At 42.5% G+C, this 21,700-nt stretch overlaps 1 protein-coding gene across 2 annotated transcripts in view; it reads right to left on the reverse strand.

Annotated features, from left to right (window-relative positions):
* The window catches only part of LOC137527678 (semaphorin-3F-like), a 224,494-nt gene that overhangs the window by 44,915 nt on the left and 157,879 nt on the right, over nt 1-21,700 (reverse strand). For both annotated transcript variants that reach the window (XM_068248415.1, XM_068248414.1), the window contains one exon: nt 1,292-1,452. In XM_068248415.1, coding sequence (XP_068104516.1) covers nt 1,292-1,452 — 161 coding nt within the window. The remainder of the gene's footprint in view (nt 1-1,291; nt 1,453-21,700) is intronic.

Consider the following 21,700-nt stretch of genomic DNA (forward strand, 5'->3'; position numbering starts at 1 on the left):
AACCCAGGAGTCTAGTGCAGCAAGAAGAGTGCTTGTCCATGTTTTGTCCAGTATGTATGTCTATGTAAGGGACCTTTCAGTGCAAACTCCTTTGGGGTTATGGACTGTTGTAGATGGTTCTAGTCATTGTTATACTGTAGATAGGGGTACAATCTACTAAGTTTATCTATTCTGTTGTAAACCAGTAAAGAAAGAACACCAATAGCTGGAGTTGTTAACCAACCCTGTTCTGAATGTACTGTCTATAATTAAACCGTAAAAAAATAATAATTTCCTCTCCTACCATAACTGCAGGTTTGTAATGGGGGTGGGGGTAACATTGCTATGGGGAAACTCTTTCTATGCAGCCAGAAAAGCACAATGAGGATGGCTGTGTGTGCCCTGTATGGGCTTGAGCATTTTTTCCAATAGATGTGCATGCCTGGATAAGGGGCGGGGCATTTTTATTGAACAACTCCAGGGGATGGGAGCTCAAGAGGCATTCCCAGGACAACATGGGGAGAAGTTTTTCATACTGCGTAACTGTATGGTCACTGCATATGTACTGTAGGTGTGAAACAAAACAACACAGCATTGGCAACGGTAACACACATTTTACATTCATGTATAATAATTAACCCATGAATTATTTGTAACTGTGTTCAGCATCACAATGTACACTGGTCTTTACAGAGATTTGAAAGCTGTCACTGCTGACCTCTTCTTAAAGTGACACTGAAGTGAAAATAAACTTAGGAGATAATTAATTGTATGTGGAGTACTGATAATTAGTAGAACATTTGTAGCAAAGAAAAAAGTCTCATATTTTTATTTTTAGTTATATAGCTGTATTTATAGCATTGCATCATTCAGCCATATTTGCAGTTTAGAAACCACACTCTGTAATGTAAGCTGTAAAACAGAGCAGAGCTAATGACCCTTTGAACTTTCCTGCAGTAAAACCTTATCTCAAGTTGTATTTCACTGTTTCTTGGCTGTTTAGCTATTCAGAAAACAGGACTGAGTTCTACCAAGTTGGTCAAATAGCTCAGAAAAGCTCTTTTGCATAGATAACAACTCAAGTACTTTAACTCTTCCTGTAGTGGAAAACAACATGAGACTTTTTTCTTTTATACTTATGTTCTATTTCTTATCTGCACTACACATGTAATTCATTATATCATAAGTTTATTTTTGCTTCAGATTTGCTATAAAATGTGAATCCTGTGGGTAAAAGGCTTCCTGAGTCACCCAGCAGGAACAATGCAGCTATTTCCCATTGGCAAGAAACAATAAGCATTTCCTGGCTTACAATTAACGGCTCGCGGTTGATGTTGCCCAGGTCCATGGAGATCAGGTAGTCACGACTGCCGACATACATCCGATCCTGGTCCTGATCAAGAAGGAGGATCCGATAGTCACTTGTATTGAAGCCAAAGCTGAAGAAACGAGCAGTGCGGGACTCCATAAGCTCTGCAGGGAAAGACAACAGGCAGTTAGGATGGTATTATTTAGGTACATTTCAGAAAGTGTCATCATCTTGTGAGAGGACCAAGGTGAAAACATTTTATAGATCAGATATGTTCTCCAGCTTAGGAGAATCGGGAAGGAATTTTTCCCTTTTGGGGCTAATTGGACCATGCCTTGTAAGGGTTTTTCAGCCATCCTCTGGATCAACAGGGATATGTGAGGGAGCAGGCTGGTGTTGTAGTTTGTTCTCTGGTTGAACTTGATGGACGTAGGTCTTTTCTCAACCCAAATAACTATGTTATGTAATTATTAGGCAATATGCTTCCTATATACCGTATGTCAGCATGTCAAAGAATTTCTGCATTATATCAACCACTGACTGCAGTTACTTTATAAGGAACCAGAATTATTGATATGCCACCCAACTTTTTCAATAAGAAACCAAACCACAAAGAATTCATAAGCAAAAGACGTGGTTTCATAATTCAACCCACTCCAGTCCTTTCTGTCATGGTTAGTTTTTCTTACTATTCCTTACTATAAAAAACATATATCAAACAATGGGAATAAAGATTAGAGTCAAACAAACATTATCAGTAGGGCAGCACGGTGGCGTAGTGCTGGTTATCTCTCTCGCCTTGCAGCGCTGGGTTTGCCATTTGAATCCCATCCAGGTCAACATCTGCAAGGAGTTTGTATGTTCTCCCCGTGTGTGTGTGTGTGTGTGGGGGGGGGGGGGGGTTCCTCCGGGCACTCCGGTTTCCTCCCAATAGCATACAGATAAGTTAATTGGCTTCCCTTAAACTTGGCCCTAGACCAGGGGTCTCAAACTCGCGGCCCGCGGGCCATTTGCGGCCCGCGATACAATATTTTGTGGCCCCAGGGCCCCAGAGCTTGTAGGGGCCCCCAGTGGCTACAAGAGGAAAAAAAAATTTTTCAAATCGGCCTTATAGTTTTTGAGAAAATCGATTTTAAAGTTGCAAAGGAAAAAAATACACATTTAAAAACCCGCCGACTTTAATGGTTAATAGCAAATCCACCTTAAATGCTAGAAACCCTAAATTTGCAGGATATGTTAAGGAGATCATTAGGAATAAGAGGAAAAAACAATTTTTCAAAAAGACCTTATAGTTCTTGAGAAAATCGATTTTAAAGTTTCGAAGGAAAATAGTATACTTTTAAATGCGGTAAATGTCACTTTTAGTAGCAAGCCTAACGGTAGTGTAATTTTACATGTATCAAAAGAAAGAGCAATACATTTCCTGACAGAGTTTCCAGGGGGTCCATACGCAGCCGCAGCGCTTTGGCCAGGGATCGCTATACAGCCGTAATATGGCTGTATGAAGATTCCGGGCATTTTTTCCTATTTTCCCAATTTTTTTTTTTATGTTTAGAGTGGGCGGGCAGAGGCGGCGATCCGCCGCGATTGACGTCAGGAGGGGCAGAGCTGAAGCTGAAAGCTCTGCCCCTTCCAGGAAATGCCGGCGGATTGCCCCCGGGGCGATTTGGGGGCTCTGCAGCCCTCGTTTTGCGGCGGGGACACGTGAACTCCCTTATGCGGCCCAGCCTCATCCTGACTTTGCCTCCTGCGGCCCCCGGGTAAATTGAGTTTGAGACCCCTGCCCTAGACTATGATACATGCACTACAGGATACATACATAGAAATGTGACTATGGGATTAGATTGTGTGCCCCTCTGAGGGACAGTTAGTGACTATATACTCTGTACAGTGCTGTGTAATATGTCGATGCTATATAAATAGTTAAATAAATAAATCAGTAGTAAATACTTATATTTATGTAGATCTGTACATGATTCCAGAGAGAGGGACAAATGAGGCAGAAAGAGGGCAGAGGGATTTGGTTCCCAAAGAGGGATAGCAAGGAGCAGGCCCGGATTTACCTCCCAGGAGCCTATAGGCACAAATGTCCTGGCACCCTAGACTTCGCCCTCCATGAACCTACAAACCCCCTCCAAACTGCACCCCAAGTGTGCTGACTGGCCCATCCCCTACTTCCCTTGCCCATCATACAAAGCTACAGGTGCCCCTTAGTTAACGCAAACTTAATATTAAGTAGCTAGAAGATATTGTCGGTGGGATGCCGAGAGCCGTGTGAGTAACCGCTCATTTATATTCTCTAGAGAAGGAGGGAGGGAGGAACTCTGGGAGGGGAGTGAGCCGCCTTTCCATCATCAGGCGCCTATAGGCAAGTGCCTACAGTGCCTTATGGTAAATCTGGCCCTGGCAAGGAGCTAAGCAATTAGCAACAACCACTACAATGTCAAAATCTTGGCTAGCATAAACAACTGCCTTTGTGTATATCCTTTATTTGCAGCTAATCTTGTCAGTTCTGACAATATTGTGGCAACTGGAATTGCTTTAAAGGAAATAAATATGGCAGCCTCCATATCACTCTCGCCTCGGGTTCACTCTAAGTGTTCATCCTTGATCACAAACGAGTGTAACACTACTTAACCATTTCAGTACTTCACTACACTGAAACATGACTGCGTTATGAGAAAACAAGTGACAAAGTCTGTGTTCACTGTTCAAAGTTGCATAGAATGGAGACACACCAAACATTGAAGCCCACACTAGCCATATCCAACATCAGTCAGTGAACTGGGCAAACAGGTCAAGATGTCTGACAATCAAAAAAGAGAGGCACCCGGCACTGCTGTGTGACTTTCATTTGTAAACATCTGTACTACACTTTGTGCATACATAGAGGTATCTGTTGGATGTGGGGGCAGGGCACTGACATATGCCTGACGGCCGTTTCGCTCCTTGGGAGCTACTTTCAAGGCAAAAATACCTTCCACAGAAGAAGCTTTTAAGTACTTCTGTTGGACACAAACATAGGAAAAAAGTAATCTACAGTGCATTGTAATCTGGGGAAATATACTTCTTGTATGTATGTATTTTTTTTCACGATAGTGTTTCTTTAACTTATTTTCACTTATGAAAGTGAAGTGAAACACATATTTTGGCCTAAGATGCATGTCACAGCTCATGGCTGGAGACCACCTTGGACATGCCAATGATTCCCAGCCGGCATAAGAACCGCAGATTTAGACCATTGCTGACAGCACATTGCAGGGGTCCTCAATCAATCTGACCTGCCATCTGATCTGTGCTGGCAGACACGGTGTAATGGGTCCTGTCAAGCTACTCCTATAACCTGGAAGTGGAGTCAGATATCTACATATTGAGTGCAATTATGGCAGTTTCCATTGTTTCCAGTAGGGAATTGTTTCAATTATGCGAAATCTAAATTGCAGGCACGTCTCTAGAACGCAATCCTGGTGTAAGCTGAGAACCCCCTGTACACTCTTTGAATTTTGCAGGGAAGGAAACAATCAATGGGCATTAGGAATGAGTGCGGGGGGCCTTCACTTGGTGAGGGAATGTTGGGTGAGTGAACATTGGTTGCCAAACAACAGCCGGATAAAAAAAAAAACAATGAGAGTTTCTCTACATTGGACATCTTTTAAATGTTTTCTTTTTGCAGGAAGGAAACTACAGATTGGTCTGTCTGTATTCATGAGGATTAATATTTCACTGTTGTTTTAGTCTCTATTCCTTTATCATGTGTTCCCTAATTCTCAATACTGTAATTCTCCTTCCTGTTTAGACTCTTTCCACATATGGCCTTATGAGATAACCATCCGTCTCCCTGCAAACACTCTTTTTTTTTTTTTTCAAGATGTACGATCCCTAGCGATTACTTCCAGGATAAGCCTGAAAGGATGGGACATATCAGGATTGGAACAAAGCATTTGCGCAAATGACAGTAATCGATCGTACTAGCCTATTCATTCACTTGAATGGATGGCACTGGAAAGTGAACCTGAACCGAGTAAAATTATTTAAAATAAACACATGATGTTCCTGGAAATAAATACTACATACTTAGGTCGCCGTCAGTGCCTCTCAGAAGCTCACCATTTTATTCTAAAAACTAGTGACCGTTTTAAAACGGGCTAGCTCTGTCAGTATTCCGCCGTGCGCGTGCACGCCAACAGCGCACGCCCACCACGCGCAGACACGACCACCCCTTCTGGCCCTTTCCTCCACCGGCTCTTGGCAGTGTCTCTGCGTCTTGTCCCTGCACATGCGCAGTGCTAAAAAGCACTGACACACGGACAGACGCAGGGACACTTGCCTATTATTAGGTAGGATGATTCCTTTTAGTTCTGACAAGATTTTGTCAGAACTGAAATATATCAGTTGCTGCCAGTTATATATCAGTTGCTGTCAGTTATAACTGAAAGGACAACTGATGTGCGAGGTAATCCTGAAGGAAGGAGGTCCGCACAATGCAAAACTTAGAACTCTTTATTGACGGACGTGTCCAAACACAACATCATGTGCGAGGTAATGTCCCTGTTTCCCTATGGCTCAAGCGGTTGATTTTACAGTTTAACAGTGTGCTGACCAGGAAGCTTTTACTGGGTCATTGACATTTTTAAAATGGTGGACAGAGAATTCCATTGATCACAGTGGACAAACAGGGCGCAGAAGAGGAGAAAGAGATTGAGGAGTAGACTACACGGGAGGAAAGTATGTGGATGTTTATTTTGACTTATAATTTTCAGTTCAGGTTTGCTTTAAATTATGAGTGCTGCAGCCTGTCGTTTAGCACCGCAGGACGCCTGTCTGAACAGGCCTTTACACCTGCATAGGAAGAGAACTTTAGGCTTAATTATAAGTGCACTTCCACTTAAACTTCCACTTGGAACTAGATTGTTGCTTGCATTATTAATTATAAGAAGGAACAGAAACAAGGTACTATGTAGCAGGCCTTTAAAAGACATTTCTACAGTAGAAGGAAGTGAACATCCTAGCGATGAAGCCAGTACACCTAACATTTTACCTGGAACAGAAGGACAATCGCCAACTATTGTTTATTATTAGGACATGAAGAAGGTGCTGTTAAACAGCCCTACTTATCATAAAGATAACAATTTGGAACTCTTCCTTAATCTGTTACCTACACATTCCGGATGAATTATTCATGTTTGTTCCAGTCTCCCTCCGTCGTGTATTTTATCATAACAGCATTAAGAGCCGACAGCTGGCATATAACAAGGAATAAATACCGCAATGTTGAAACCTCTGTAATAATAGCCAACAGCTACATTCCCTCTGATTATGCGGAGCAATCCATTAGCAGAAATATGTGCGCCGCACTGAAAGTAACATACACCGTGGATTGGGATCACCAGATACACAAGTACAGAGACTTGTAAACGTTAAAACAAATTCCCTTAATATCCTCCTAAGAGGTCGCACAAATTGCTTCCCTGAGGTGTGATTCAAATCCATGATTAATTCTGCTTAGTCCTCCTATCCTTGTCTTCTGACCCAGCAGCTGTAAGCAGAGAAGATGCCTGAATTAAGCTGAATAAACTCCTATATCTCTATAGTAGTAGTTCCCAAAAGTTTAGGGTAGTCACAGAAGACTCAATTAGGGCCAAATTTGAGCATCACTTGCGTCAGACAAGACCATGCTCAAGATAATAGCAATCAACTTTCTCAAGAGTTTGTTATAATAAATAAGGACTGATAAGACTGGTGCACAGAAAGCTGGTGTGAAAGTAGACCAGTTGTCCAGAACCACCAATCAGCTTTCAGCCATTATATTAAAGACAAATTGTGAATAGCTAATCTCAAGTTAGCAACTGTTCAACTTGTGCTCGGTCTTGTCCAGGGGCGGATTTCTGGAAAGACGACAAAGGCCTGGGCTTTGGGTGGCTGCAGCCTCAGGGAGCACCTGTACATGAAAGAGGGGTTACTACTTATGAAAAAGAAGGCTTAAAATGTGGATCGTCTTTATCACAGCCGCGCTTCTGGCACTATGTAGAATCCACAGACCTAGGGGTATCAATTAACAGAAGTGCGGCTGTGATAAAGACTATTTGCAAAAGGGAGGACTATATCTGACCTTAAGACAGCAAGCAGCATTAGGGACTATAGACCATATAATCAATAGTGGTGAGCGCTGTATCGGTTTTTTGACACTTAAAATGTGGATCAACGCATAAAAAAGGGAAACTGATGCCCAAGGGAGCTGTTAATGAAAGAGAGAGGCTACAGTACATGGATGAAACACATGAAAGAGGAGGCTGCACATGGAATGGGAGGGCGCTGCTGCAGATGGAAGGGGAACCACAATATACTTGGCCTAGGGGCACAAAAAGTATAAATCCGCCTTTGGTCTTGTCTGACTTTCCACCTTGAGCAGATCCTTTTCTTTCTCTACAGTGAAGGAGGAATATGACCGTCACTGTGAGCAGAACATTCCCCCAACATGCTAATGACCTTAATCCAGGAGGTGGAAGAAGGAGCTAATAAATCATTGCTAAAATTTGCAGAAATGCTGGTTAGATGGATCAGCTGTCAGAAGCTCTGATTTGTAAGGATCCGTTTCCACTTGCGTGGTTTCCACGCCGAATTAGCAGAGTTTTCCCACAGGCAAATCGCGCAGGGAAACTCTGCCATAGGGAACAATAGCGCAGCCGGCCGAATTGCTAGCCAATTTCCATCCAAAATGGTGTGGGAGGCTGCGAATTCCATAGCCATGCATGGCACGGCTGATGTGATTCGTCTGCGTACCCGCAGACCCGGAAGTGCCGCCACGCGTCTTGCAGACAAGTGCAACTCAATTGGAAACGAGCAGTCATTCCTCATTTCTGCTTTCTTGGTGGAACCAATTTGCATCTTGGATATTTTATTTTCTCATGACAAGTCACCACTAAAATGCTAACACCCATTATTTGCATTGGAGAGGAGAAGGTGGACCTTAGAAACACGGCAATAAGGTTAAAAATGGGCAAGTTTATCTCTGCATCCTTTTCAGTAAAACGCCTAATTGTCTCTGGCTACCCTATGGTACTGTGAGATGAATGCAATAAATACTCTGCATCAGATTAACTTTGATTTGTTTTGAAGAATAGAATACAAATCTCAAATATTTTTAAGAATCTTGAAGCTATTTAAAACCACGTTTTTACTTTTTTTTTTTTTTTTACAATAAGCATTAACACAGCATTATCTTAAAAGGAACGGAAGATGAGAGGCATGCGGAGGCTGACATATTTATTTCCTTTAAACAATACTAGTTGCCTGACAGTCCTGCTCATCTTTCTGGTCAGTAGGGTCTAAATCACACACCTAAAACAAGCCCGAATCCATTCAGATTTCAGAGATGTCTAAGCTGCATGCTTGTTTAGGGTCAAATGGCTAAAACTATTAGAGGCAGAGGATCAGCAGCCATGCAAAGGGCATTTAAAAAAATAAATAAAATAAATATGGCAGCCTCGTCTCAGGTTTCCTTTAGGAGCCTTTCCTCCAACTGATCTCTACGGCTTCTGAGCAGGGATGGTCAATCAGATGCTAATATTTCTGAGTTGACGCTAATTACATAGAAATGTATGTGGTTTGAAGCTTTTATGGAAATCAAATGCAGCAGCTGGTAAGTCTGTATGCAGTCATCTTACTATATACCCAAACAATATGTCTATGACATTTATTACAGGGCCACATTCAATTTTAACATTCTAAGATTTTTTCCATGATATCGCGCAACATCGTTTTACTAAAATCTGTTAAACGATGTTTCACGATGCATGCCACTCTCGTCAATCGTTCGTTTTTGAATGACCGTCATGTTGGATTAAACTGCAGCGGATTGTTCCAAAACCGCCTGAAATTAGCAACGGGTTTTGCTACAATCATGTAAACAATCGTTTACGCAATTGTTAATTTACAACAGTGCCAATGATGCTTGCAGCTTCGGCCAGATGGATCAGGGAACGATCGTTCGTCGGTGGAGATCCCTGATCCATCTAGCCGTGGGTACTCAGCTTACCAAACGACTGCTATTCTTGCAGGAAACTTTTATTTCCTGCTTATTCCCCTTCATGGAGGGCTTTGTCTCTTTGTTAAGAACTCTTTTACTGCTGTCCTAAACAATGAGATGGAGGAAGATTGCGAAGATGTGAAGTCCGTTTGGGTAAATATTCATGGTGGAAATAAAGGTTGCCAAGTGCTTATTGGGGTATGCTACAGGCCACCACATATTCATGAAGCTGCAGAACTGCAATTACTACAGCAGATTGAAAAGGCTGCAAGTAAAAATGAGGTCATAGTTATGGGTGACTTCAACTTTCCAGACATTGACTGGAGTATTGAGGTTACCCAGTCTGGTAAAAGCAGCAGATTTCTGGCATCACTACAGGACAGTTACCTGACTCAAATGGTAACAGAATCAACTAGGGGGAATGCGTTACTGGATCTGATCATTTCTAATAGACCAGATAATGTATCAAATGTGCAGGTTCAAGAACATTTGGGAAATAGGGATCACAACATGATCAGATCAATAGATCAACATGATGAACGTTTGATCTGGTGACTGAGCGGGACCACTAAAACTATGTATTTTAGAAAAGCAAAGTTCAATCAACTCAGGCAGGCACTAAGTTTGGTGAACTGGGATAATGTACTACAAGGGGAGAACACTGAAGGGAAATGGCAAGCTTTAAAACTTATTCTTAATCAATATTGTAGTAGGTATATCCCATATGGAAACAAACCGTCTAGGAATAAAAAAAGGCCTCTATGGATGAACAGAAAGGTTAGAGATAAAATGAAGGGGAAAAAGAATGCATATAAGGTCCTAAAACAGGAGGGGATCGAGGCTGCATTAAGCAATTATAAGGAGTGCAATAAAAGTTGTAAAAAAAATTAGGCTGGCAAAGATTGAAGCTGGAAATCAAATCGATAGGGATATCAAATCTAACCCAAAAAAGTTTTACAAGTACATCAACTCTAAAAAAAGAAAGGTTGACTGTATTGGACTCCTAAAGGATGAGGGTGGGAACCCAATGGTGGATGACCAAGGTAAGACAGAGTTATTAAATGCTTTCTTTGCTTCTGTCTTCACAAAGGAAACATCACTGTTGTAAATTACAGATGCAGAAGAGTCTCAATCTTCCAACTGTAATATTAAATACTTAACGCAGGAAGAAGTGAAGGCAAGACTAAATAAATTAAAAATAGACAAGGCACCTGGCCCGGATGGCATGCATCCTCGGGTCCTAAGGGAATTAAGTTCAGTTATAGATAAACCCCTTTATCTTATCTTTTGGGATTTTCTTTCAACTGGCCCAGTCCCAGTGGATTGGCGTACAGCCCACGTTTTTCCATTATTTTAGAAGGGCATAAAATCAGATCAAGGAAATTATAGACCTGTAAGCTTAACATCAGTTGTATGCAAACTATTTGAAGGGTTACTAAGAGATACTATACATGACTTCATAGTAGAAAATAATATTATTTCTCAGCATCAGCATGGGTTTACTAAAGACAGGTCCTGTTTGACTAACATGCTCAGCTTTTATGAGGTAGTGAATGCTAATGTGGATATTGGGAATGCTGTAGATGTGATATACTTGGACTTTGCAAAGGCCTTCGACACTGTTCCCCACAAAAATCTGATGCAAAAGTTGAGGATGCAAGGACTGGGGAAGAGTCTGTGTGCATGGATAGGGAACTGGCTAATGGACAGAAAACAAAGAGTTGTGGTCAATGGATCTTACTCAAAATTGGTGACTGTTAGCAGTGGGGTCTGTACTGGGTCCAGTGCTCTTTAATTTATTTATTAATGACCTAGTATATGCAATAGAAAACAATGTTGCTATTTTTGAAGATGATACAAAATTGTGCAGAATCAACTCTCGGGAAGATAGTGGCATATTGCAACAGAATCTATATAGAATGGCTGTATGGGCACATAAATGGCAGATGAAATTCAATGTTGAAAATGTAAAGTCATGCATTTAGGTCGGACCAATGGTCTAGCACAGGCATGGGCAAACTTGGCCCTCCAGCTGTTAAGGAACGACAAGTCCCACAATGCATTGCAGGAGTCTGACAGCCACAGTCATGACTCATAAAGGCAAATGCATTGTGGGACTTGTAGTTCCGTAACAGCTGGAGGGCTGAGTTTGCCCATGCCTGGTCTAGCACCATACAAAATAAATGGGATACAGTTGGGGACATCAAACTTGGAGAAGGACTTAGGAGTAAACATCGACAACAAGTTAAATAATCGTATTCAATGCCAAGCCGCTGCAGCTAAAGCTAATAAAATTTTGGGATGCATTAAAAGGGGAATAAAAACTCGAGATGCTAGCATAATATTGCCCCTGTTTAACTCTCTAGTAAGGCCACATCTGGAATATGGAATTCAGTTCTGGGCATCACATTACAGGAAAGATATTGCAGTTTTAGAGCAGGTGCAGAGACGAGCAACAAAATTGATACGTGGGACGGAAGGTCTCACTTACCAAGAAAGGTTAGATAAACTGGGTTTATTTAGTCTAGAGAAAAGACGCCTTAGAGGGGATCTAATTAACATGTATAAATACATCAGAGGGCAATATAAAAGCTTGGCGGATGAGCTTTTTGTCCCTAGACCTTCTCAAAGGACTAGAGGACATGATCTGCGCATGGAGGAAAAACGTTTTAGCCATTTATTTAGGAAAGGGTTCTTTACAGTAAGATTAAGATGTGAAATGCATTGCCACAGGAAGTAGTTATGGTAAATTCTATACCTGCATTTAAAGGGGGCTTAGATGCTTTCCTTGCGTTGAAAGACATCCATGGCTACACTCACTAGGTAATGCCCAGTGATGTTGATCCAGGGATTTTATCTGATTGCCATCTGGAGTCGGGAAGGAATTTTTTCCCTTTTGGGGCTAATTGGACCATGTCTTGCAAGGGTTTTTCGCCTTCCTCTGGATCAACCCCTGTTGATCCCCTCTAAGGCGTCTTTTCTCTAGATATGTGAGGGAGCAGGCTGGTGTTGTACTTTGTTCTCTTGTTGAACTCGATGGACGTATGTATTTTTTCAACCCAAATAACGATGTAACTATGTAACAGAACAGGCTGCTCAGCAGATACAAATAGGTGCCCGCTTCTCCCAGGAACAAGAATCTGAGCAGACCTAAAAGGAGGTGGTCCCTGCTTAGGCTAAAGGTGGCCATACATGGTACAATTTTTCATTTTTTTTGATTAGATAATTTAGTTCGACTATTCCGTTAGATCGAATATAAAGATTTTTCCAGCATGTCTGATCTGATTTTTCTCGAAAGAACGGGATAATCGTTCAAATTTCTTGATTGAAAAAAAAAAATATTTTCAACTTTCATTCGATTCGATCATTTAGATCGAATAAACGGGATAAGCGAACATTTTAATTGTACCATGTATGGCCACCATTAGGCTCTGGGAATGACTGATTGGAGCTCATCCCTCTATGGCCTCGATTCAGAAAGCATTACCACATTAGGTAATGCTGAAAACAGCTGACTTTACCGATCACTTAGGAAAATGTCAATTCAGAAAGGCTGTTACCGCAGGAAAAACTTATGTTACTGAGCAGTGAGGTAAATTACCAACTTGTGCGGTAAATATCTCAACAAATGTCAGTAAATGTCAATTCATAAAGACTAGAACATGTGGTAGAGTTCAGAACCGGCACCTCTGGTGTGGCGAAATCAGAGTGGAGACTGTGCGAGTCTGTGGGAAAACAGCCGTGACTCACACAAGCAGAGAGGGATAAGCTATGACTGACAGGAGCAAAGCCAATAGAAACAGCCCCTGTCTCCTGCAAGTCTTGATGATCTATGTGATAGGACCCACAGGCTTTTCCAGCGGGTTTAGCTTTTCTACCCAATAGGCATCAAGCAGAGAAATACTGAAGAAAAGAGGCCTCCCTCCGGCAGTTTAACCTCTTAGGTTCCTGTTTGAAGATGCAGAGGAATTCGTGCTGAAATCACCTAAGCAGGGCATGTTTAAAGTTTCTTGGAAGTTCATCTAAACTGTGGTAAATAAATAAAATGTTAAGAAAGACTAATGGACAGATTCAGAGCAAATGGCTGCAGTATAACAAACGTACATTTAAAGGGATGTCGGGATGCCTCTTACTATTGTAATGCCTTCACTGCAGAGTTTTTGTCTATTGAAGGTAAATTACTGAACTTCTACCGCACCTGTGAACATTTTTATGATTTAGCGAACAAAAGTCTAAAATACCGAATGCGGTAATTTACCAAGCATTTTACATTTACTGCACTGTGCTCTATGAATCAAGGCCCATATGTCAGAACTCTGTCCAGAGTTGAGAGGAAGTGTTCCTTTCCTACATGAGAGCCAAGATGACTTTGCAGGCCCATTCACTTCAAACTCTGAAAATATTTTTTTTTAAAAAGCACTGTACTTTAATTCCATCATCTGTTCATACAAATATACTGTAGTGAGGAGGACTAAAAAAAAAGGTCTACATGCTGCACATTGGTGTTTGCTCCCTCTGAGGGCAATCCTCACAAGGACACCATGCATGTCAACATGTGCTAACCTAATGCACAAACACACATGACTTTCTAGATTGAACCAACCCTAACCTTTTCTCTTTTATTTGTACAAGACAAATGTTCTTTTTATGACCTTGGTTGTATAATGTTATGACTTTTCTTACATTTTAAGAATGTGTTACTAAATTGGATTGCAACGCTGAGTTTTGTGTCATGTTGCGACGATCCATTTCTTTGCCCATAATCCTTTTAGACAGGCATATCTAAACTATTCCGGATTCCACAGCTCCACTCCAGCTAGCAAGCAGGAAGAGCTGCTATACCTGCTGCAAATGTACTAAAACTGCTATTTTAGGCATTTAGATGAGGAACTGAAAGGTGACCTGCAGTAAAGCTGCCACTCATCGCTTTTTTAGTAGATGGATGTCAAGGTCATCTTAAAGTTTTTAAATTTACTATGGCACTATGTTGTTTGCGGCAGGTCCCTTTTTTTCATATATCTTTCATCTTCAGTTCAAAGAGAGTTTTATTATATAGGACATAGTATTATTTAAAATGTATTATGCTTGTTCATTCCCATTCAGTCTACACCCCCTCTTTTGATCACATGGGCAGGAAAGGGTGGAGAGTGATTGTCTACCAGCTGAAGCCCTGCATCACTGTTGATTGGTAGTTTGTCATAGCTGTCTAGTGGGGAGGCGTGGCTTAAAACTGATGGGGAGGAGGAATAACCATGCATTTGAAGGTTGCTGACTGATGTGGAGATGATGATCTATGATTTGGTGCAATAGGTGTTTTTTTGTTTGTTTAGCTTTCCCCCAAAACTTTTTAAAAAGCAAAATTAACTTAAAAATGGAAAATGTGGCCTTTTAGGCTGGATTCACACTGTGCGTGTGGCATAAAGCACGTGTTATAAGATGTGTGAACTGCAATGGACACTGTGTGCGTTCTACCATACACATGCTTCTTAACCATTTAGGGACCACAGGCTCACCACAGGGGCGGCTGTTGACAGTGGCCTTGGGCAGCAAAGGGTACAAATCCAGCCCTGTATATTTTACAGTCTGCTGGCGGCGATCGCATAGGAACGCGCAATCCCCTGCAAAAACACTCCCCGAGGACATGATGCCAATCACCATTAGGCGGTCCTGAGGGAGCCACCTTGTGGCCGCCTTTCTGCGTTAGGCAATCGTCAGGTGGTTAAAGCCTGAAAGCAACAAGTAATAACGCGATCCTGTACAATGCAGAGATGTGAACAGGCCCATTGAATTGTATGGGCCGTGAGTTGACAGAATTATTATGCAATGCAACTGATGCAGTGTGAATACGCCTTAGTGCTCAGAAACATGAATGCCTTTTGCCTGAATGTTTTAACTCAATGCCTATCTAACATCACATGTCTATTTAAATGTGAGATCAATGAGGCCTATTTACACTTTAAAAAAAAAAGTGTGGTGGTGGGGGTGGAGGATTTAAAATGCTTTATACTTTTAAAACCCCACTGCTACTTTTAAAATGCTATATTTATGAACGTGGGAACACGCTTTGTTACATGGCGGTCAGCCATACAAAAGCAGTGAATTTCTGTACCATAATTACCTTAAATTAGTGAGCAATAGCTCCATTTCTCCGAACAGAGTAAGGATTAGTTCGCACTGCAAAGCGCAATCGCAATCGCTAAGCGATTAGTGATTGGGATTTTTGCAATGGAATTTTTAAAGGAATGTGTTCTTGAACATTTCTTCAGGCCTCTTGCACACCTGCACACTACGCAAACTGCATTACTCTTCCCCAATGCAAGGGCCCTGCAAATCTATGGAGACTTGCACACTTTACCCAATGCGGAGCACCGGAAGTATCCCAATTGCTGCAATGCCAGTGCAACAGCTGCAGTGCATAGTGCACAAATTATGCAGTAATGCAAGTCATTGGATAACACAGGCAGTGTGCATGACGGGAGCGCGGTGCAACACAGCAGGCATGCACAGATTGAAGGGAATCCCAGTGATGTACTTCCTGCCCAGCAGTGAGTATGTCACTAGCCTGGGGGCTGCGCTACGCATATGACCCTGTCGCCACACCATGGCTCAGGGTCATATGAAGGCTGATTTCTGCAGTGTGGTGCGGTGCTTGCAGCGCTAATATTAGGTGTGCAACCGGCATTAAGCAGAATTGCTCTGAAAAATTGTATAGGTAGCAAGATTTTGATTTTCTAAAAATCAATACACTGCTGTGAGAACACCCTCATAGGGTGACACTGCACTAGTACTTTGCTGATCACTGGAGATTGGCAAGCGCAGCGCAATTCCCCCCCCCCCCCCCTCCCCCATGTGAACAAGAGTCCCCCTCTCTGGGCTTTCACATACACACAGCCACTATATTAATATTACTAGTATGCAGCCCACTGACATGTTATTTTGGCTGAATACTGCTTGCACAGTGGACAGAGTTGCAGTGAAGGGCAGATGCTATGTTGGACTAGAAAGCAAGTAGCACAGCCTGTACTTTATATGTAGTCATGCACAGCCGTGTCTATGGGTGGCAGTGCACTTGGGTAATCCTATATGGGAGGACATACGCTTTACATTTGTGTCACCTGCTGCTATTAATTTGAAAGAAATTAATGAGCCAAACTGCCATAAATGAATTACTGAGGGAATTAGAAACGCCCAGACATGTTTCCCGGCAGGTGTGGCAGGTACAGCATGATTCACAGCCGGCTTATTACAGGAACTTACATTCCAAATGATAATGCTCAAATATTTAGCTGTATATCACACCTTAATGCTTACAGTGCTCACTGCCTGCTTCCATACCCCGTGTATTACTGCATGTAAAGAGGAAAATCCTTCCATAACCCGTGTATTACTGCATGTAAGGAGGAAAATCCTTCCATACCCCGTGTATTACTGCATGTAAGGAGGAAAATCCTTCCATACCCCGTGTATTACTGCATGTAAAGAGGAAAATCCTTCTATACCCCGTGTATTACTGCATGTAAAGGGGAAAATCCTTCTATACCCCGTGTATTACTGCATGTAAAGGGGAAAATCCTTCCATACCCCGTGTATTACTGTATGTAAGGAGGAAAATCCTTCCATACCCCATGTATAACTGCATGTAAAGGGGAAAATCCTTCTATACCCCGTGTATTACTGCATGTAAAGGGGAAAATCCTTCCATACCCCGTGTATTACTGCATGTAAGGAGGAAAATCCTTCCATACCCCATGTATAACTGCATGTAAAGGGGAAAATCCTTCTATACCCCGTGTATTACTGCATGTAAAGGGGAAAATCCTTCCATACCCCGTGTATTACTGCATGTAAAGAGGATCCTTCCATACCCCGTGTATTACTGCATGTAAAGGGGAAAATCCTTCCATACCCCGTGTATTACTGCATGTAAGGAGGAAAATCCTTCCATGCCCCGTGTATTACTGCATGTAAGGAGGAAAATCCTTCCATACCCCGTGTATTACTGCATGTAAAGGGGAAAATCCTTCTATACCCCGTGTATTACTGCATGTAAGGAGGAAAATCCTTCCATACCCCGTGTATTACTGCATGTAAGGAGGAAAATCCTTCCATACCCCGTGTATTACTGCATGTAAAGAAAAAAATCCTTCCATACCCCGTGTATTACTGCATGTAAAGAGGAAAATCCTTCCATACCCCGTGTATAACTGCATGTAAAGAGGAAAATCCTTCCATACCCCGTGTATAACTGCATGTAAAGGGGAAATACTTTCCATACCCTGTGTATTACTGCATGTGAAGAGGAAAATCCTTCCATACCCCGTGTATTACTGCATGTAAAGCGGAAAATCCTTCCATACACCGTGTATTACTGCATGTAAAGAGGAAAATCCTTCCATACACCGTGTATTACTGCATGTAAAGAGGAAAATCCTTCCATACCCCGTGTATTACTGCATGTGAAGAGGAAAATCCTTCTATACTCCCTGTATTACTGCATGTGAAGAGGAAAATCCTTCCATACCCCGTGTATTACTGCATGTAAAGAGGAAAATCCTTCCATACCCCGTGTATTACTGCATGTAAAGAGGAAAATCCTTCCATACCCCGTGTATTACTGCATGTAAAGAGGAAAATCCTTCCATACCCCGTGTATTACTGCATGTAAAGAGGAAAATCCTTCCATACCCCGTGTATTACTGCATGTAAAGAGGAAAATCCTTCCATACACCGTGTATTACTGCATGTAAAGAGGAAAATCCTTCCATACACCGTGTATTACTGCATGTAAAGAGGAAAATCCTTTCATACCCCGTGTATTACTGCATGTGAAGAGGAAAATCCTTCTATACCCCCTGTATTACTGCATGTGAAGAGGAAAATCCTTCCATACCCCGTGTATTACTGCATGTAAAGAGGAAAATCCTTCCATAACCTGTGTATTACTGCATGTAAAGAGGAAAATCCTTCCATACCCCGTGTATTACTGCATGTAAAGAGGAAAATCCTTCCATACCCTGTGTATTACTGCATGTCAAGAGGAAAATCCTTCCATACCCCGTGTATTACTGCATGTAAAGAGGAAAATCCTTCCATGCCCCATGTATTACTGCATGTAAAGGGGAAATACTTTCCATACCCCGTGTATTACTGCATGTAAGGAGGAAAATCCTTCCATACCCCGCGTATTACTGCATGTAAATAGGAAAATCCTTCCATACCCCGTGTATTACTGCATGTAAAGGGGAAATACTTTCCATACCCCGTGTATTACTGCATGTAAAGAGGAAAATCCTTCCATACCCCGTGTATTACTACATGTAAAGAGGAAAATCCTTCCATACCCCGTGTATTACTGCATGTAAAGAGGAAAATCCTTCCATACCCCGTGTATTACTGCATGTAAAGAGGAAAATCCTTCCATAACCTGTGTATTACTGTATGTAAAGAGGAAAATCCTTCCATACCCCGTGTATTACTGCATGTAAAGAGGAAAATCCTTCCATACCCCGTGTATTACGGCATGTAAAGGGGAAAATCCTTCCATACCCCGTGTATTACTGCATGTAAAGGGGAAAATGCTTCCATACCCCGTGTATTACTGCATGTGAAGGGGAAAATCCTTCCATAACCTGTGTATTACTGCATGTAAAGAGGAAAATCCTTCCATACCCTGTGTATTACTGCATGTAAAGAGGAAAATCCTTCCATACCCCGTGTATTACTGCATGTAAAGGGGAAAATCCTTCCATACCCCGTGTATTACTGCATGTAAAGGGGAAAATCCTTCCATACCCCGTGTATTACTGCATGTGAAGGGGAAAATCCTTCCATAACCTGTGTATTACTGCCTGCTTCCATACCCCGTGTATTAGTCCCGCCCCACCTGTTTCGTCAGTGACTCATCAGGGACGTCTTTGCGGATCGTTTTGGAAGTCAGTTTTGGAACAACTGCTGTACAGACATTCAGTTTGGCTTTCAGCTGAGCAGCATGTACTGGTCAATAGAGGAGGTGGGGGTGGTGGTATAAGTAGCTCCATGCTGCAGGAACTTCCTTTAATAGCCATCAGTGGATAGGCAGATTTCTACAGGGGAGGCTAGTGATGTGGGGACACCTGTACACTCTTAAGATTTCTGGTCACAATAATCAGGAACAACTGTTTCGGGATGAAAAATAATTAAAGTGTATACGCAGCTGCAGCTTTATAGTAGCGAGATAGGACTTTTCTTTAGCATGGATGTAACTCCAATACCAAAGCATTAAGTCAGTGCTTAAACACAACGATTACTAATACAAAAAATAAATCTTCCAGAATCGATCTGCTAGAAACGCTCCAAAGCTTTAGTCAACTTACAAATAGGGTTTTTTTAATCTGTCTTTTCTACTCATTGGCTAAGATAAGACAGTGGTAAGCTTCGCTCATTTGTATACTAGCAGGGAAAACTTAATGCAGTTCCACCTCTGCCTTGCAAGAGGTTACCGTGTCTAGGCAACAGTGGATTGTTTTGACCTGGTAACTGCAAATATACAAGACAAGAATGCCTTGCGTCACTTCTGTGGTATTGTTACATGGTCTTTGTTAAGGTGGCTGCACACACTACAATAAAAAGGTTCTATTTTCTGGAGCGCCCATCCAGCGTTCGGAGGGTGACACCGAGGGAGGCGAGTAGCGTGGGATGACGAGGGACGAGGAAGACATCAGGGGGCTGGAAGAAGTCCCAGGTAAGTAACTGGGTGATTTGTCAGTTATAGTTTCCTTTAAAGAGACTCCGTAACAAAAATTGCATCCTGTTTTTTATCATCCTACAAGTTCCAAAAGCTATTCTAATGTGTTCTGACTTACTGCAGCACGTTCTACTATCACCATCTCTGTAATAAATCAACTTATCTCTCTCTTGTCAGACTTGTCAGCCTGTGTCTGGAAGGCTGCCAAGTTCTTCAGTGTTGTGGTTCTGTGATGCATCTCCCCCCTTCAGGACCCTCTCTGCACTATTTAGATTAGGGCAGCTTCTCTCTTCTCTCTTATCTTTTACAAGCTGGATAAATCCTCCTCTGAGCTGGCTGGGCTTTCACATACTGAGGAATTACATACAGGCAGAGCTGTCTGCACTCTGCAGGAAGAAACAGCCTGACACTTCAGTGGAAGATAGCTGCAGGGGGAAAGAAACACACAAATGATCTCTTGAGAGTCAAAAGGAAGGGTGTATACAGCCTGCTTGTGTATGGATGTATTTTCTATGTGTGGACATACTGTACACCAACCTACTTCCTGTTTTGGTGGCCATTTTGTTTGTTTATAAACAAACTTTTTAAAACTGTTTTTAACCACTTTTAATGCGTCGAGGAGCGGCGAAATTGTGACAGAGGGTAATAGGAGATGTCCCCTAACGCACTGATATGTTTACTTTTGTGCGATTTTAACAATACAGATTCTCTTTAAGTGAGCCATACAAGCACTGATGGCAGTCCTATCTGGCAAGTGTGCATGGTTGCAACCCCACTAGTGCCCCTGGACAAGAGGGGCCCAGTAGGAGCCCTCCTTAATCCATCTTATTAGCTTTTTATTGGCGCTCTGCTGGTAACACCTCTGTATGTGCATTAAATAATGGTAATCCTTAATCAACTGTTTCCTTAAAGAGAGCCCGATGTGGGCTCATGAACTGAAAAAAACAAACAAACTAGGCTACCTGATCCTCGGAGGGGGGGGGGGGGGGTTTGTTGGAGCTACGTGGAGCTGTGCGGATCAGGTAGCCTCCAAAGCCGGCGCTCTCTGCCGCTCCTGTGGGACGCAATGGCCCACTTTCACTTTTGTAACCCCTTTGGGTCACGATGCTGGAATAAGAGATTAATTATCTCATTTGCAGCGTGCAGGGAGGCGGGGGAACAGCAGGGGGCGTGGCCAGCGAGAGCTGCCCAATGGCATCTTTAGAAACCCTGCAGGAACGCCCCTGGCAGGCATTTTGAACAGGGAATCCCTCTCCCACATGTTTACCTCTGAGACAGCGACAAATGTTGTCGCTAATCTCAGGGGGCTATAGCGCGGCGGTGGGGGAGGCAGAGAGCGTCAGTGTAGGAACACAGAGGCATGTCATGAGGCAGAGAAAATGCCTTTGTGTCCCATCTGCCCCCCAAAAAACCACCTCGGGTTCTCTTTAAAGTGTACCCGAAATATAAAAAAAATTATATATACATACCTGGGGCTTCCTCCAGCCCCGTTCAGGCTCATCTGTCCCATGAGCCACCTGGATCCTCCGCTAGGCAGCCCGATAATCCAGCCAGTCGGCACAGGTGCAATCTGGCTGCGTGCCCTCCTCCGTCACACCCCCAAGTCGGGAGCACGATAGGGGGCGCACATGCACAGTTCCCCTCAGGCAGTACCAGCAATTCA

This window comes from Hyperolius riggenbachi, chromosome 8 (assembly GCF_040937935.1).
Source record: "Hyperolius riggenbachi isolate aHypRig1 chromosome 8, aHypRig1.pri, whole genome shotgun sequence".
Lineage (NCBI taxonomy): Eukaryota > Metazoa > Chordata > Amphibia > Anura > Hyperoliidae > Hyperolius > Hyperolius riggenbachi.